The sequence below is a fragment of the Brachycentrus maculatus genome, unplaced genomic scaffold, assembly GCF_059751285.1.
Source record: "Brachycentrus maculatus isolate JH-2025_06_01 unplaced genomic scaffold, ASM5975128v1 h1tg000039l, whole genome shotgun sequence".
NCBI classification, from domain to species: Eukaryota; Metazoa; Arthropoda; class Insecta; order Trichoptera; family Brachycentridae; genus Brachycentrus; species Brachycentrus maculatus.
In genome coordinates this window covers 1,859,982-1,879,742 of record NW_028280793.1, presented here as the reverse complement: position 1 = coordinate 1,879,742, position 19,761 = coordinate 1,859,982, and the positions used below count along the sequence as shown (strand labels likewise).

Here is a 19,761-nt window from a genome sequence, read left to right as displayed (position 1 = left end):
ATTAAATTTAAAAAATATGTATATTATTTTCATTCATGTAATTTACCTTGTATTTAAGACTGCGCTATCTGAATATATTCCCCTTCTTATATCGAGAATTTGTAGTAAAGGATTCTATAAGTGTCTCGTTTTTCCATCCTTTTTTGTATGAAAGAAAATGGAAGTCTCATTTTGTTTATTTGTTAGATATACGTAACGTCCATGTGACTCTAAAATCTATCTATGACTTATAAAACACCGCTTATCACGTTCCTACTCCAGCTTTACAAATTTTATAACCTATTCCTACATGTGAGTGGGTTGACGTTTTATGATTAAAGTTACTATAATTTCATATAATTCTTGAGTGAAGAATTCGAATTCGCTAGTAGAAAAGGATTGATTAACGTACCTTCATATAATTAACGATCATCTAAACACATATATAGCACATTAGAGTGAAAATACACGTACATTTCTTTTGGCCTTCCCTGGGAATCGAACCCGTGGACTTCAGCATATATAATACGGGTATATTGAAAATGTTAAAAAAAAATTGCTATTACAATACATATTTTTTTATGAAACGATGCTTGCCTTTTCAATGTTCCAATGCTGATAATCGGCGGGTAGTAAAGATATAACGAACAAATCGATTCTGCAAAACAAACAGTCAGTCGGCTTTCTAGATAAATCGATTTCCCATATACTCGATTCACATCGCGGATGCTCGGTTCGCATCCAGCCCGCAGTCCGTAGCTTATTCCCAGCTCTTGTTAATTGTTGTTTTTGGTCCGATCCTGGGTAATAAATAAAGAGGAAGCCCTGTTAGCGCGATGGACCGGCTACGATGAAAACATCGTTTTATAATGCATCACCACGCAATCTCCATGTAATACAGTACTGGAAATGATATAAGTTTCGTATGTTTAGTGCTCTATAAATCTCGCAAAAGGTCGTGTTTCCATTAAGCGCTCTTTGAAAATATTTACTTACTCTGATGTGACCTTAAACCCTCAAAGTTCAAGCAGGGTATGGTCGATCTTTTAATTTTGCCTAGCATTTGGTACGCTGTCGATAATTGAGCGGTCAACGAAATATTTATTGACGGTCCTACCAACAACCGTTAACCTTTTCTAACTTACTATTACTATATTTAAATTATTATTAGTACTTTACATGATGTTTCATTTATATATATATATATATATATATATATATATATATATATATATATATATATATATATATATATATATATATATATATATATATATTTATAAATATATATATAAATATATATATTTATAAATATATATATATATATATATATATATATATATATATATATATATATATATATATATATATATATATATATATATATATATATATATATATATATATATATATATATATATATATATATATATATATATATATATATATATATATATATATATATATATATATATATATATATATATATATATATATATATATATATATATATATATATATATATATATATATATATATATATATATATATTTATATTAATATAAATATATATATAAATAAATATAAGATCCAGGCGATTGCCTGGTTCACAATTTGCATGTACAAATGTGGAGATCTTCACCAAAACGTTACATTTCCATTATAAATTATTTTAAGTAATCGGGAATTTTAGCTTGTCAAATTGTTACGTTTTGGTGCGATTTGGCCGCAACTTTAATTAAGATTTCGATAGAATACAGTTAACAGAACAGATTTGCATTTAGAGGAATTTTTTGTTCAATATTGGATATGTAACTATTTGGTGAGGACCTCCATAAACAACGTCTCTGTCGCTACAGTATGTAGATGTATATTGCATTAATTTTTTTAACCTTCTAGTCATACAGAAGAAAGTGACCGAGTGCATTTTTTACAAAAACGTGATCATTGACTATTTGATATCCTACTAGCTTAATATTGCATTATTGAAAAAATCCCACAAGATTTTAAACTTAGAAGTATAATATATTGAGTTGTTAAAAATGACATACTGCATTGATGTTTATTTTCTTGCCAAGCAAAAGTGACTTAAATGGCCCTCCAGAACATTTAACGTTTTATAAGTTGGGCACTTTTTCCTGTACGACTGCGACACATACAATGGTCTTGGATTTCTTTCGCACGTGGGTAGTTATTTAATAGATTCGAAAGTATAGCTGATTGTGCCTAATAAATTTGTAAAATAAAAATGACCTTTTTTTCAGATCTCAGTGACGGAGAGCGTGAGCTGAACAGCCCGTCGCCCTCGCAAGCCCTGAACTACTCGTCTCTGGGCGGCGGCGGCGGCTCCCTGGGCGGTGGCACCGCGGGCGTGGGCCCGGGGCCCCTTCCGGGGGCGGGAGCCGGGCAGGGCCCCCTGCCGCCCGACTCCGTGACCTGCTCCACCGAGACGCTCCTCCGCAACATCCAGGGTCTGCTCAAGGTGGCCGCCGACAACGCGAGACAGCAGGAGAGACAAATCACATACGAGAAAGGTAGGCGATTTATTTAAATTTTATTTTTAATATTAGATTCATCTACCATAGGCATTTAGTAAGTACAAACCAGTATTTCGGCTTAACACTGGCTATATCTAACGAGCCAAAATACAGATAATTATTATGTTTTTACTTGTATATTTTATTAACAAACAAAATAAATAAGTAGGCTGATTTTATGATCATTTTACACACATCTATATACAGATACAGAAGAATATGCAAGTCTTTGTATTAACAGTGCTTATGACTTGTCATTACCTTACACACATGCAACATTTACTATTCTACCCGTGAATAACAAACATATAACTCATTTTTTTAGAATTCCTGAACCTGAATCTGTATATTTGAGTTCACAAAATCCATCTATGTTGGACTGTAGGTATACGATGTTTTTAAATAGTTAAAATGAGGGAATAAATAATGGTAAAACAAACTTATAACAAGTATTTTAAATACTTAAAAGTAGTAACGTCAAAAATCGGTATAATCTGCGGATATGTATGAGGAGATGCATGAATTTGGAAGAAGGGAAGATTGTTTGCAAATACATGCTGGTGTGACGTTATAGTATCTCGGCTTATCTCTGCAAAACGCGGTATGGTGGTTTGTTAATTACTTCATTTTTCATTCATTATATAGAGCATTGGAAAAAATCAAAGAGTGAAAGGAAGATAACACCCTCCTCATCATTCATTGTTCACTTTTTGTAATACCACTTTTAAAAAATGCTTTTAATATCCAAAATATAAAACGAAGATGTCTAAAATACCTGGGGTTGGTGAAATTACACAACCAATATCACAACATTGCTTTCTGACCGAATAATACGAGGACGGTATAAAATATCGTTAAACAATAAAATGGGTGGAACCAATTAAAATTCAGGTGATACAATCGTTTATGATATCGTACTCAGAAGCAGATGAAACGTTTTACAACTGAGCTATCTGCAAGGGGAGGTTTCACAAACCCACATTTCAACAATAGGTATCTCATAATTTACCTCAGAAAGCCTCAATAACTGCTTCAATATAGGCTTAACCTTAAAGAATTCATAAACGAATATTTTTTTACAAATAACAATTTTTGATTAAGGGTAAAAGTGTAAAAACATATGCACTTTATCACAGCTTGATTTTTATTTTTTTAATAGGCCGCTTAGCCTACAAAAATAGTATGAAATTGTATAAACAAGTATGTAGGTACAATATTAGAACATAAATATTTTTCTTAAAAAAAGGCTTTCATTTAAAATAAAAAACGTGAAAAATAAACAACAGACATAAATAAACATAGAAAATAGAAAAAATAGGAAAAAAATAGTTATTTTCTGTTAAAAAAAACTAAGATCACATTTGTCGATTAGTATTTTAAGGGGGATAAGTTATTGAAGAAGTTGAAGGGTTTTAACCGATTTTTTTTTATTTTATATAATTTTGTTTTGTACTGACATTTATTGATGGAACTGCCTGATACGTCTTGTTATAGGAAACAAATAAGTTTAAATTTACATACAATTTTGATATCTCAACATAGATGAAGAAGGATATGGAAGTCTAAGTATTTACAGAGCTTATGACCTATTATACAGTGATTTCGTGATCAGTTTACACGAGTGAAATATTCATTTTTCTACTTATGACTGACAATAACATAAAACACCTATGGAGAAAACTCAAATTTGTGAATCAATTTAAATATTTCAACAATTTAATTACTTACTTCCCCAATATGGATAATGTCGATAATGATGCAACAAATGTATGTTTCTACATTATATTACTGTACGATAAATGCTAGATAAGGTTGCGTTATTATATTGACAATAAAAGGGATTAAGTATCTAATTACTTGGGTGTGAAATAACATAAATGTGTCATCTTCACCAACTGTTGTGTCATACGTAACACCTTGACCATCCCTTTATCACTTCACCAACAGCACAAACGTAGATTAAGTTGCATTTTCTACCCAGTGGTCTTTGTCTGTTAACCCTTTGGTTACCAAAATCTGATATATCGGCATTTGGTACTCTAGAGAGAAATACCAGATCCGTAGGATCTGACGTCATGATTTATAAAAGTAACAGGTATATCTTGGACAGTATGTTAGGAATTCCTTCAGGGTGTGCAAAAATTTTCGATTTTTTAAAAATTATTTATGGAAATTAAGAATTATTGATCGTTTACATTTTATAATTAGTTGTAATATTATGGAAATTTAAGTTTAAAAAAAGCTTAAAGACAAATGCGAAAAACAAACCAGATTAAACTAATTTTGTTTCCGCGAAAAGTATGTTGTGTTAAGCTGTGATATTATTCAAAAATATTTATTTTAACTTGTCAAAGTTTATAAACTATATGCAATGAATTTATTTTAATATAATGCATTAAAAAAACAAACAATTTTTTTTTTCATTTGTTAATTACACGCACTCCTACACTATTTCTTTCAACACCGGATGTCGGAAATTATATAAGCTAGTCATTTGATCTTCGGAGTTATGAGTATGGCGTAAAAAGGAGGTGGACACTAAGCAAGCAGCATTTACTTGTTAGTCATTTAGTTACAACATTTTGAGTATGTCCAAATACTTGATTAATAATTAAAGTCGTGTGGTTGTCAATCATGGGTGGAATTGGTAAATGTTACACGTGTTTAAAGTGATCAGATAAACTAGCCTATGACGGTCGTAATCCCCGTAAATCCCTAGACTTCCATATTTTCTTCATACTCATCATGTTGAGATGTCAAAAATATAAAAGTTATTAAGTTAATGATTTAGTTAAACTAAATCCGAGAGAAAAAACAATGACACTTAGTTTTAACTAATAATTATCGAAAATAACGTGGAAAAAAACGTTTTTAACTTATCGAACACATTTTACTTTTGATTTATTTATGTTTAAATATTTTTTTCTGGCAAAACCACGATTACCAATATTCAACACGATTTACCCCAAAAGTCTTGGTACCCAAAGGGTTAAGTTACCTGCGCGGGATAGTCGGAGTCGTAAAAGCAAGAATTGAATAAATTGTTGCATTTTATTGTAGCATTTATCAATTGGGTCGATAACAAGTGAAGGACGTGGGGTGCAGTCGCTGTAAAAATATATTTATAATCCAAATAAATATTAAGAGGCCAAACATTGTAGACTAAGAGTCCATATAACGTGGTGGCGTGAGGCATCACTTGCTTGAACATCGATTATTGACCTGTTAAGGATGAGACCTCAAACGGTCAAATTTAGAACGCGATCGGGCGCGTTAGTGGTCGGACGTGTATCCGCGTGAATTAAAGGTATAACCCGCAAAGCCTTTATTTTTAGAGGCTTATCTACATGTAGGATAGTAAGAATAGAGAAGGTTTATGTGAAAAATGCATAACAAATACCCAGACCAATGAAAAATAAACCTTTTTTATTTTAAAGAATGTATACTGGGATTTTACTTTTTTTAGAACATAAATTGACAAAATATTTTTTTATATTTTATTTAACTCTTTGACTTTCAATATCTGTTTTCTTTTCAAAACCATATATTTATTTCGAATAAAATTAATTTTTCAATATAAATACGGCGTTCTAAACAAAAAATTCAATTGCGTCAAATGTTACCTGGACTTAAAAAATTATATTGCGGGCTATCGATTATCCCGCCTTAAGGCTCAATATACGATAAATCGCAACTTGATTTTCTCTAAACCCAGGATCTAATTTGAACGTTTGAGATCTCAACCTTCATTAAGTACCTGTAACAATTCGTATATTTAAATACAAAAAATTCAATCTTTCCTTGTATTAAAAAACGTTTTTAAAACCTTCACATGTCGTAAATTGGTGTGACGTCAGATGACGCAACTATCGGGGATAATATAGTGGCATTATATTAGTATTTTAATTGAGACAGTTATAAGAAAATAATATTTATCGATCCAGGGGCTTCTTTTATCTCATTCTTGTAATAAAACTACATTGTAACACTTGCTTGACTTAAAACACAACTCGAAAATATCGCAGTATTCATTTAATGTTTTTTCCACGTTTTATTAGACTGCAGATTGTAAATCTTTATGGATAGGTCGTCGGGTGAAGTAACATATTCAATCGTTATTTTCTATACAATATGCCTAAGTTATAGTCATTTATAATAAATTTCTTCGTTGGATTATATTAAAACGATGTAGCAATAATTCAAAACCATAAACAATCTTCGGGTTTAATATGCATTTTTTCAACATCTATAAATATGATAATTATTGCGATATACGATAAAGTTTGGATGGTCAAATAATGAAAGAATGCAAGGCTGAGATAAGCCTTATTGATAAAATTAAGAATGGTGTATTGAGATGGTTTGGACATGTGGAATAAATGAGTGAGGAAAAAACGGTGGAATTAAGCAGAAGACAAAGAAAAATTGAGAAAATTTCAGCGGTCATAAAGCCGAATTTGAATAAAAAAATCATGTTTATATATTACTTCTAAGTAGAGAAAATCTAGCATTAGTGAACAAAAATTTGGAAACACTCAAAATATTGAAGATATTTTTTATATCTTTATAAAATTAAATAACATTGTTTTCACCACTTTTTTATAAATACAATTCAACCTACTGGTTTCAAAAATACATTGTCATCATCAGGGTTTATTTTAAATCAAAAACATTAAAATAATATCACCAATCCACACACTTCATAAAATCCTAAATTTCTAAATCACAAAATATCTGCGGAAAACATTCAAGAAATACAAGATATATTTTTATAATTTAACAACATTATAAATTCTCAATATTTAAAGTATTTACGTTGTGGTTAGTCATTTTACGTTTTTATATTTTTTTTCCAAATTGTTAGTAATATTAGTAAATAACCACTCACTCAGATTTTTCACCTACCAGTTTTCAAGACGTACCCGTCTCTTCGTCATCGCAATCACTTCAACAACATGCAAACAATACTACATGTCACTACCATAGCAATATTAACACACTGATAACTATATAAAATGTTGATCACATGCGATTTTGGTCGTCCCGAGGATCAACATGCATTAATGATTCATTGAACATGTTTTTATCACTTTTATTTTATTTGACCAGTGACCGGGTTTCTTTGTTACCGAATTCTTCAGACTAGTAGTTTGATGATCATCACTAGTCTCATGATGTCAGTAACGACGAAAAAAAAGTCGAAAAAACCATACATAAAAATTAATATTTTATTAATTAAATTAAAATGCATTGTTGATTTGTTTAAGTATGTACAGGGTTTTGTTTTAAGTGAATACGCAGGTCATTGAGATAAATAACACGAGACAAGGAAATATCCCATAGAGCATGAAGCATGGATGGCAGCGCAATAGAAAATTAAACAAGACTAAACGTTTAATTTGTAGTCGAAGCACGCCCAAGTGCAGTCGTGTTGAGTCGAGAGGCGATGGCGATGTTGGGAACGCAGAAACAATGAGATATTTAGTTAGTGATCTCTCCGACGTCATTTAAAATTCGCCGATTCGTAATTGTACAACAAATAATAACATGGCAGCTTAATAAATGCAAGCTGCCCTCGAGAAATCCATCATTATTGCCGGCTTCAAGGCAACCAACATTAATTTCGTTCCGACGTTTCGCGTCTTATTGATCGTAGATATCCAATATTCAATACCTATTTATTTAAACCCTTCAGTGGGCAGTTATACCTCTGTTAAACCATAGCGTTTCATCTACTAAAATAGCTTCACTTCTTGTTTTTCTGTTAACCCTTATTCTTACCAAACGGTGCTTAGGGGATTGCAAGTTAACACCGATCTTTAATTATTTGAAGGCAAGGTGGTCAGTACTACGCTTTGAAATGGGTTCATACAAAACATTTTTTTCTTAAACTTTATAAAATTAAACAACTTTGTTGTAACCACTTTTTTATTATAAGTACATTTTAACCTACCGGTTTCGACTAGAACCTTGTCATCATCAGGGTTTATTAAATTCTAAAACATTAAAACCATTAAAATATTCATAATTAATTACATTCCCTTATCAAAACTTCCACACACTCCGTAAAAATCCTAAATGTTATTTTTATTGTGTATTGCTTAGCAACTCCAAATAACAACTACAAAATGGAATCACCCGAAAACAGTATGAAACCGGTAGGTTAAAGTGTACTAATAATAAAATAGTGGTTAAAAGAAAGTTGTTTAATTTTATAAAGTTTATAAAATGTGCCACAAAGTATCTGCGAAAAAAATTCAAGAAAACATTTTTTCTTGTTATATATATATATATATATATATATATATATATATATATATATATATATATATATATATATATATATATATATATATATATATATATATATATAATATACATATATATATATATATATATATATATATATATATATATATATATATATATATATATATATATATATATATATATATATATATATATATATATATATATATATATATATATATATATATATATATATATATATATATATATATATATATATATATATATATATATATATATATATATATATATATATATATATATATATATATATATATATATATATATATATATATATATATATATATATATATATATATATATATATATATATATATATATATATATATATATATATATATATATATATATATATATATATATATATATATATATATATATATATATATATATATATATATATATGGGAATTTGAAATACAACTCTGTTTTTAAGTATTTTTAGCAGGGTTTTCAAGTATATAAATATTTTAAACAATAAAACCCACAATTGGGATTCCGATAGAGCATTTATTTTAAAATCTTATAAAATTGGATCTGGCGGGTTTTGAAAGTAGGCGACACATTTGGTGTTTTATGAAGGCCTTGTGCAGTGCAGTGCAGTGGTGCCTTATGCTTATTAGGTCTGTCCTAGATACTCGAGTATTTCCTTAGAGAACCATATCTGCATCGTCTCCGTACGTTCCACATTCCCGGTAATGGCGCGTCTGTCCGCTCTACACGACCGAGATACGGCTGAGCTCGTGCAAAACCCGCGGAAATCATGAAAATAAATAACATCGCGATATCAATTAAACAATTATCCTGTCCCGTACAAATCGCGCGTAATCACAGGTTACGCGGGTCATAACTCAACCTGGCGAGCTGCCTCCTTCGAGACAAAACGTCGAAATTCTTCATCTAGAGACACGGCGCTTTCTACATTTCGATTCCGAGGCTTAACAAACTCGTTTCAATGACATGTTTCCGCGGATGATGTTTTCTTACAAAATGATGCTGTGGATGATGCACTCTCCCCCCTTCATCCCTCTCCCCTCTTCTCCTCTCAGGCACGTTTGTATTGTAGAACTGCTCTTCGCTGCGAACCAAATCGGCGAATGCACTTTGGCTTTGATATTTCGATAGAGCGTTCATTGAATGCCGAGCTGAGCGATCGTTTAACCCACGACTGGGAAACGATTACTTTCAATGAGACGATCGAACCATATTTCAGCCAGCGAATCAAATAATAAATTATTATTTGCTATTTGTTAAGTGTCGGAGGATCGCGGTGAGTTATTTCTTGCCCTAAATAAGGGAAATGAATCCACAGCTAAAGATTTTACCTACTTTGTTCTACCTTTAAACAAAGATTAGCAGATATTTCGTAAGATGAGCTAGATACATATACAGCTAAAGATCATGCCTACTACATATGTTTATTCTGCCCGAAAAAGAGATAAACGGATAAATACAGCTTCCGAAATTTAAGTAGTGTAGTTGTCAATCATGGATAGAATAGTGAAAGTTACATGGATTACTTAAACCAACCTATGACAGGTCATGAGCCCTATAAATATCTATACTTCCATATTCTTCATCATCTATGTTAAGATATCAATAAAGCACACTCTTGACTGTATTTACTTGAGTGCATTTATTCTCGATTCTCTTATCGCTGATGTGTGCAAATAAGTGTGAATTATATTAAGTATTTTTGTAATTCAATTCGTAAATAGATTACGAATTAATAATTAAGGTTTTACACTAATATTTACTTTATTTATAGGGCATTAAACTTTATAAAAATAACAAAAATTGTTTCAACCACTTTTTAAATTATTATCAGTACATATTAACCACCCGGTTTCATTTATAAAGTTTATAAAATGTGCCACAAAGTATCTGCGAAAAACATTCAAGAAATGAGGCATTAATAATTCAAGAAGCAATGTGTAGTACTTACACATCACAAAGAAGAAAATCAATCTTAGTATGAAATTGAAATTCTGTATACGAATTTGAATATACATAATATCTAAAAATTTGTTAGACCAAATGTTTGAAGATCAAACGGTCACCCTGTAACGAGGCCGCTTCGAATTCCGATATCAAAATTCCGGGCCATATTTAGTTTAATTGCCATTCGATTGATTATCAAACATCAAACCCATCAGTACACTGACGGCGATGTGATTTAGAATATTGTTATTTAGTCCATTATCCTAATTCGACGGAGGAGCGACCGAGACGCAGATATCCCCGAGATGGCTGGAGCAAGAGGCGCGAGGGGGACGCAGGCTTTTGGGTTATTATGCCCTGGGGTTAGAAGACATCGATACGACATCGATACCTCTCTCTGGGAGAGGTTAGGTGTTCAAGTCTAGATATGCCGTCTTGGTTCAGGAGTGTGCTATCAGCTATATGAGGCCCAAGTGTATAATTCAATAAATACATTAGTTTCCTAGGATAATTTGACTGAATCGTAAATAAGTTTAATTTAAATTCCTTATCACTTTGACAGACTTTGAAAATTTATCAATATTACTTGGGTGTAAAAAAATATGTAAGTTGCAGGCTATAGATTATCCCACCTTAATTAAAAATGCAGCTTTTAAAACATATCAAACAAAATCAGAAAAAAACACACCTCTTTTTGTCAGAAATTTTTTGATTATTATCCAATATAGTTGTACATACTGCTTCAATTATCCATAAAGTCATTTAAAAATTAACCCGAAATAAAAAAGCTCTTCATACATCGATTATGGAAGTGGGTAGATTTGAAATATATTGCACCAATTAATTAACTGCATCTCACGAACAATTTTTTTTCGTTTATATTTTAAATTTTAATTGGTAAATAGCACTATTTCTAAAAATCTATTATGACACGTGTTTTGATGCATTCCGCATCATTTCAAACAAGGTATTTGAAATTGATGCGTCATGCATCGAAACACGTGTCACAACAGATTCTAAGAAATAGTGGTGCTTACTTAGTAAAACTTATATTAAAAATCTATAGATTTTACCACTGACTGATGAACAGATGACTGGTGACTGCTGAATCAATTAATGAAATTTTCTTTAATATAGTTTTATAAATTAATTTTGGTAAATATGCTCTTCGTACGACAAAATTCAATGAGGTACATTCAAGTAATTTGTAATTATGTGTTTGATATAAAAAAAACGCTTTTTTCCGTCTCCAACCATCAATTTTTTTGCTGTAAATAAGGCGTATCTAATTAGACAAAAATGATTTCTGTTTAAAGAACACATATTTTATTCGCTAATTCAGTACATTTACTATCATTTAATACAAAATAATCACAAGATAGTATGTTATTACGCGTTTATCTCGGAATTTTGAATATTTTCAATATTATCCGCACTTATTGGAAAGGCTCGGGGGGAAACGTTGTCCGCAAAAAATGTAAATTAATTTTCAAATGAGAAATGTAAAATATTTACATCTATATAGGAGCGGGCCGATGACTCTGCTTACCCAATAAATATGAGGTTTGATAAGAATAAAAATGTTGATAATTTATTTTGCTTCGGGGCACATGAAAAAAATATCTCCCGAATTTTCAGGCGGGAGAAAAATGTAGGTACGTACTTGGTAATAACACTGGAATATATCCCGCACATTTCCATACAGCGCCTTCGGCCCTGAGGGGTTGTTATTCAAAATAAAGAAACGTTAACTTAATATCGTATTAAAATACAAAACACAAGGGCAATTACGGTTTGATTTCGATGAAAACGTTTTGGGCGGATATGCAAATCAAAGCCGTTTGACGGATTCGATTATACATCGGGGCTGAGAGATGGAAGCGAGCGAGATAGAGCTACGCTTCCCGTCTCGCTCTGTCGTCAGCTCTAAAGATTTTCTGATATCAAACATTGCGAGGTTTAAATTGCTGTTATTACTGAGTTTATTCTCGGAAATTATGGCAAATAATCATATAATAAATACGACGAATAAATTTTAATTGTAATTAAACAAATATTGCTCATTATACTAACTGTATTTTTTTTGACATTTAACTGTTTCTTTTTTGACATCTCATCAAAGATGAAGAAGAATATGAAAGTCTGGGCATTTACGGGGCTGACGACCGTCATAGACTGGTTTAAGTAATCACTTTACACATGTGCACCAATTCTACCCATTACTGACAACCACACTACTCAACTTCTTGGAAGTTCTATAAATATGAACCGATTTAGAAACCTTGTTCTTGAATCACTAGAACTTCACTAGAAACATCTATTGGTGAGATGTTAAGATGCTTTTTACTATGCAGAAACTCTTATATTAATATGTGAGGTCCGAATCCTGGATTATAATCGCACACATGAGAAACATCAGAAAATATCATTTTCATTTTTATCGTTTAAGGTTATAATTTGACCAGATAATTTATTTACAACATTTTGAGCGTGTCCAAATACTTGTTCACAAATCTGGATTATCTCCAATTACAGGAGTTATTTTAAAATAACTCCTGTAATTGGAGATAATCTAGATATCGCCCACTCCTTTCAAGAACGTCATAAATCAAAAAACTTGATTTTTCAGGAGAACGTTTTTAAAGTTTAAAAATATAATACAATGTATTCAGAATAAATATCAAGCCACTTCTTAAACTTTTTACTGTGCAACAGATCTTTTTATATAAAACCTGGGGTTTTTTCTCCATTTGAAAAATATTTAGTTTATTTAAAAAAATAATTTAACAATACCTTTTCTTCAAAATGCAAAAACAACACTTTCTGCCCTATAGCGGGTAAATATTACGTTAAAAATATGCCGCTTTTGCTGGGATATAGTACATTTTCTGGGCATTTTGAAAACACGCACAACTGAAAATTGACGATTTTTTATTTATGACGTTCTTGAAAGGAGTGAGCGATATGTGAACAAGTATTTGGACACGCTCTAAATGTTGTGACTGAAATTTTGTTGCTATTTATTTGTAATTGCTAAAAGAATAAAATAACAGACAAAACATTTTTATTACTTACAAGTAAAGTACCTACATGGGGAAGTGGCGAATAATGTTTGCAAAGGTAGAATAGTGTGGCGTGTCTTGTCTCTGCCTTCTCCTTTGGGGAATCTGTTCGATCCAATGCACTACACACCATCTGGATACAGAAAAAAGGATAAAAACAGAAGATAACCAATTGATCTTAGTGGGCAGCTATAAATTTGATTTTTTTACCAGTCCTTTTACTTATCAATAAAATAAGTCACGGTAAAAAAATTACACATTGCAAATGGGAGGCGATGACCCAAAACAATAGCGGACTCGGTGTGTATCGGATTCCCCGTTTTATCGAGAGCCGCGCCAACATACGAATGCATTCGGATTGTCTTGTTCGCATTTTATCAAACATCCCGAGGTGTCTGCGGGCGCGCTAAGTGGCCGCCGCGCCGGCCGGCACACACGGCCGTAAAGCACGCGAGAGAGCTTTCTGTGGTAGTTTTCCCCGCTGACATTCTATACGGCGGCTGATAATGGCCAGGAACAAAAGGCCGACGCAATCTGACGCCTAAACGGTCCTAAAGATGTCCGCGGACCGAGAGGAATGAGAAATACCGACTAAGCACGAATAATCGCTCCTCTGGTGAGCGACGCCTCGACAAGCTTCGTAAAACAGCATCACAAGTAACAAATTGCATTAAGATTTTAATTACAACGTTTTAAGTGTCTCCAAATACTTTTTCACAAACCTATATTATATCCTTTATAAAATAAAACAACTTTGTATTAACCACTTTTTATTGGTACACTTTATCCGACCGTTTTTAAAATGTGACACACAAAGTATCTGCGAAAAACATTCAAGAAATTATATTATCTCCAATTACGAGTTATTTTTTGACATGTTAACAAAGATAAAGAAAAATATGGAAGTCTGGGCTTTTACGGGTCTTACGACCGTCATTAGCTGGTTCAAGTTATCACTTTACACACGTGTTACAGTGACCAATTCTACCCATGAATCACAACTATATTACTCAACTTGGAAGTTCTTTATACATATATATTATTCTTCATCTATGTTGAGATGTCAAAAAATAATATAATAAATAACTCCTATAATTGGAGATAATAAACAGATTTGTGAACAAGTATCTGGACTCACTCAAAATGTGTTTAAGTAACACTTTTTTTTCTTTAAATTTAAGTGTTTATGTGCTGGTGTGCGTATATTTCAATTAGGTACTTCCAACGCGAGAATGTCGCGATGTAGAGATAATTTTTCCTCTCGGTACCAGCGGCTAGAAGTACCGGAAATGGTGTAATATTCATCCTCCCTGTGTGTGCTCCGCGAGCCCGGTGTTTGCGCTGCATTATGTCACCAGGACTCTCTCCTCCGATAGCGATCTCCTATTTGCGCCGTAAATGTGCCTTTATTTGGACAGCCGAGGGGGCGGTTTATCCGCAAGGGAGGGTAAATAGTAAATAGTCACTTGTCATTTTTTCACTCCGTCAAATACAATCGTTATCTGCACACGGCGGAGGGTGTCGCTTTGTTTTACCTGACTGCTTTGTGTACTCTGTGGACACCCGGTTGTTTCTGATGACCCTGTATTTATTATTTAACGAAACCATTCGAATATCACGCGGAAGGAGAAAATGACTTCTCAACCATAAAAAGGAAAGCCATTTTCTTTATGAGATGGAAGTTCATAAAAATTTCCTTTTAAAACCATTAATATTGCTATGAATAAAATAAATATGACATTTTTAAAACAAATTTAACATAGAAGAATATAATACCAACCAAATAAATCAAATTCTAATTGTTGTATTTATGCTTCAATTGAAAATATCAACAGCATGTTGCTTTCGTCAGAGATATGTATGGGAGTCAGGGTATTTACAGGACTTAAGACCTCTCATTGTCTGTTTAACTGACCACTTTACATAGTGCAACATTCACCACATAACCACACTCAAATACTAAAAATTTTGAAACTCCTTTATATAATTATTATATCTTAACACTTTACATCAATTAACATAAGCTAGCTTTGTTGCATAAAGAAAGTTTTTTTTTGCAGAGACCCTTTTATAGCTGTAAATAGCAATAAGTCATTTCAATATTCCATAAATCCATATTCTTTGTCATTTGTAACATATCAGACAATTATTAATATCAGTCATATGCTTATATTCAGCTAACATCTTATTCTAATAGCGAATTTCCGGAAAGTATCATTGAAAAAAGCAATTACATTATCAGTTCGTTAGAACACACATCATAATTAAAACAGGTAGATATCTATCTTTATAAAATTAAACAACTTTGTTTTAACCACTTTTTATTAATACAATTTAACCTACAGATTTCGACAAGAACCTTGTCATCATCAGGGTTAATTAAATTCTAAAACATTAAAATACTCTCACCAAAAACTTCCACACACTCCGTAAAAAATCCCAAATATTTTTTACGGAGTGTGTGGATGTTTTTGGTGAGAGTATTTTAATGTTTTAGAATTTTAGTAACCCTGATGATGATAAGGTTCTTGTCGAAACCGGTAGGTTAAATTGTACTTATAAAAAAGTGGGTAAAATAAAGTTGTTTAATTTTATAAAGTTTATAAAATGTGCCAAAGTATCTGCGGACAACATTCAAGGTATCATATATTATACGATGGGTAGATATCTATCTACCCATCGTAATCCCTCAAAGCGATATTTTAGCATTTGCTATTTGAGTATAACACAACAAATAATGTTAGCAATGAACCGACAGATAAGATTCATAATTAAATGAAGGTACTGTCAAAAAATCGCTATTTTTTTAGCCTCTGTTTGCGCAGCGCGCGTCAGCTGAAAATTTAATTAATTGAACAACCTTTTTCATTATTCATTCTCGTTTTGCTGGTCAAATTTAAGTGAAATAATTAAACTGTGGGTATTTTTGCTTCTGTGAAAAAAAAATGCTCGCGTTTTGTCCAACTCTTGTTAAAATTTTTATTTGTTTTTGATAATCAAACGTATGTTTCACCGTGTGTGTTATTAAATTATTTACATCCAAGCGGGCAGGGGTAGATGCCTCGAAATATGGTGTCGAGATTCGGGTAAAAAAAACTGAAATATTGTATTTTAAAACACGGCATAATTTATTTTTACTTAACATTATTTACATACCAACTAAAAAAAACGTGAGGAAATTTCCTTATTTGGAATTGCTTGTAACGATTGATAATTGAAATTACTTGTAACAATGGTCCCTTAAGCGCAGGGGTGATCACCTTGCCTTCATGTCAGTAACGATCAAGATAACACTGCCTCAATACGATGCAGTGCCTTATATACCATTGGGAACGGATAAGGGTTAGAAGAAGAAAGAATACTAAATAATATCAAGAACAAATATATTATGTCATGTTTAAATAATATATACAATTTTTAATTTTATTTACATATTAATGTAATTTGTAGCGTCGAGTTTTAGGTAAAACTGATACATGGTATTTTGAAACGTAGGTACCATAATTTCTTTACATTTTTTTTTTAAACATTAACCTAAACCGTGAGATAAATTTGCTCATAATGAAGTATGTATATAAAATACGAGATACTGCTGTAATAATTAATATATTCCTTCAATGTAGGTACTTATTAATGATATTTGTAGTGTCCAGATTCGGGTAAAACTGATATATGGTATTTTAAAACAGATCATAATGTTTTTAAACTTGACATTATTTACGGATCAAGTTCAAAACATAATAAAATTTATTTAATATGAACTATGAAACACGAGATATTATGTTAGTGCAACAATAAAGATTTTTTGTATATTTTTATGGGCGCATTTAGTATTCCTACGAACCGGCTTTGAATTAGCCTTAAGCTGTAGATATGAATTCATTGAATTATTGATACGAAAAGAAATTAATCTTGTAATTTGGGAGGCATAACTCTGGAATGTTCGGGAGACGTAGGAGGGGAGGAATGGGTTGTGTACTCCCTAAGGGTTGGTGCACTGAAGGGTTGAACCAGGGTTATTGTCTGTTTGGTTGGATGCATGGCTTGATCGCCGTAGAAATAGGGAACGATTGCCACTTGATAATTTTAATAAACATCAAATCATGCACCAGAGATATAGGTATTGATTTATTTGAATAATACAATGGAAAACGATTCAGACCAAAGTATATTAAAAATACCATATGAGTGTTTTCGTTAATGAAATGATTTTAAAAATCGATTTTGCATTGAAATATAGAAATCCTTAAAACATAAATTTTATCCGATTAATTTTTATTTTATTTGGTAAATACTACTATTTAAAGTAGTATTTACATAAATAAATTATGGTATTTGGGTAAATAGATTCATTTTATTTGCTAAATACCATATTCTTTTATTAAACTCTATCTCTACCTTGTTTCTCTTTTTCTATACCATACGTATTGTTAAATTATATACGTACTTACTTTATATTATGAAGAAAAAAAAGCTTAAAAATAGAAATTCATGCGTGACATTGAAAAATTGTGATTCGATTTTTAACGCATTGAAACTATTGATTCAAAATACAAAACGAATATATCGTAAAATATAATTGGTGCGATATAGATGACGTATTTTTTTGAAGGATTTGAAGGAATGAAATGGAGGAGGAATGTATGAAAAGGCAGGAAAAGTGTAATCAAATTATTAGACATGCGGTCCATATTCTTGGATATAAGATTGGAATAAAATCGATGTGATATGAGTATAGATGACGAAAGAATGTATGGAGGTGGAATGTATTAAGAAATGTTAGAAAAACAGAAATTAACTAGTGGCTTGAGAATTCGGGGCGACACTGCTATTTTCAAAGAGTAACTACATACATATAATATATTATAAATAAACGTATAATTATTGAATTATATTATATTATTAATAACATTTAAAAATTGCATTTTCTAAAGGGACCGTAAACTGGGTACAATATAGTAAGGTGTTTTATGTTTTCAGCACCGAATTATTCCTCACAGAAATGTTTATGTTTCAAGTAGTTTGTTGAAACCCTTCACCCCTTAGATTTGGTAAAGAAAGGGTGCTCTACTAACCCTTACATCGTTTTATTCCATAAGCTACAATAACAATTGTACCGGTGTCGTTTTCCCTTACTCCGTTCACAAACGGGGTGAGTTGTTCCATTTATTCTCATATTTGTCCGAAACAATAGTATCATGGGTTGCTTTCTTTGAAAATATAAACCCTAAGACATCATAATATAATCAAATTATACGACAGCAAAAAACGCTATTGTTTTAATTATATTTTTTAAATGAACACAAAACACGTTTCTTATATTGTGTATGGTTACTATGTTAAAATTTCAATTCTCTATTATTTTATTTGTAAAATTATAGTTCGTTCTATAGAACTAAGAATTTTAATCAAACCTTTGTTCACTTATTATTATGTATATAATTTTTCACACGTATACTACATATCTTTATATAATACAATTTATTGTATTTAAGGGGAAGTTTTTTAACATTTTTTTGTATAATTTGCATAAATCTTCTTTTCTTCCTAACTACATCCCAGATTATCGTCTTTGTAGACTATCGGGATCAGCTCTCCTTATCCTCAGGTTGTAGGTCCTTCTAGCATGGACAACGTCACCTAGGCCATGCTTTCGAATCATCTTATCTTTTTGTGAATTATTTGGTCTTGCTCTAGATGTCTTTCGAGTAAGATCCATGGCGATTGATGGTTCACAATATGATCAGGTTATCTGCGTTCTAAGTGCCCATACCATCTCAATACCTTTCCTACCCTACTATTGATATCTGTTACACCCAGGCTTTCACAAATGTGTGAACTTTTTATTTTGTCCCTACATGACACTCCAGGTGATCAAGAACTGTATTTTTTTTATTTTCCAGAGCAACACAA

General features: G+C 31.5%; 1 protein-coding gene across 15 annotated transcripts in view; it reads left to right on the top strand.

Annotated features, from left to right (window-relative positions):
* dac (dachshund family transcription factor) overlaps nucleotides 1–19,761 on the top strand; it is a 302,887-nt gene that overhangs the window by 191,160 nt on the left and 91,966 nt on the right. For all 15 annotated transcript variants that reach the window (XM_088277147.1, XM_088277146.1, XM_088277141.1 and 12 more), the window contains one exon: nucleotides 2,244–2,513. In XM_088277147.1, the coding sequence (XP_088133273.1) occupies nucleotides 2,244–2,513 (270 nt within the window). The remainder of the gene's footprint in view (nucleotides 1–2,243; nucleotides 2,514–19,761) is intronic.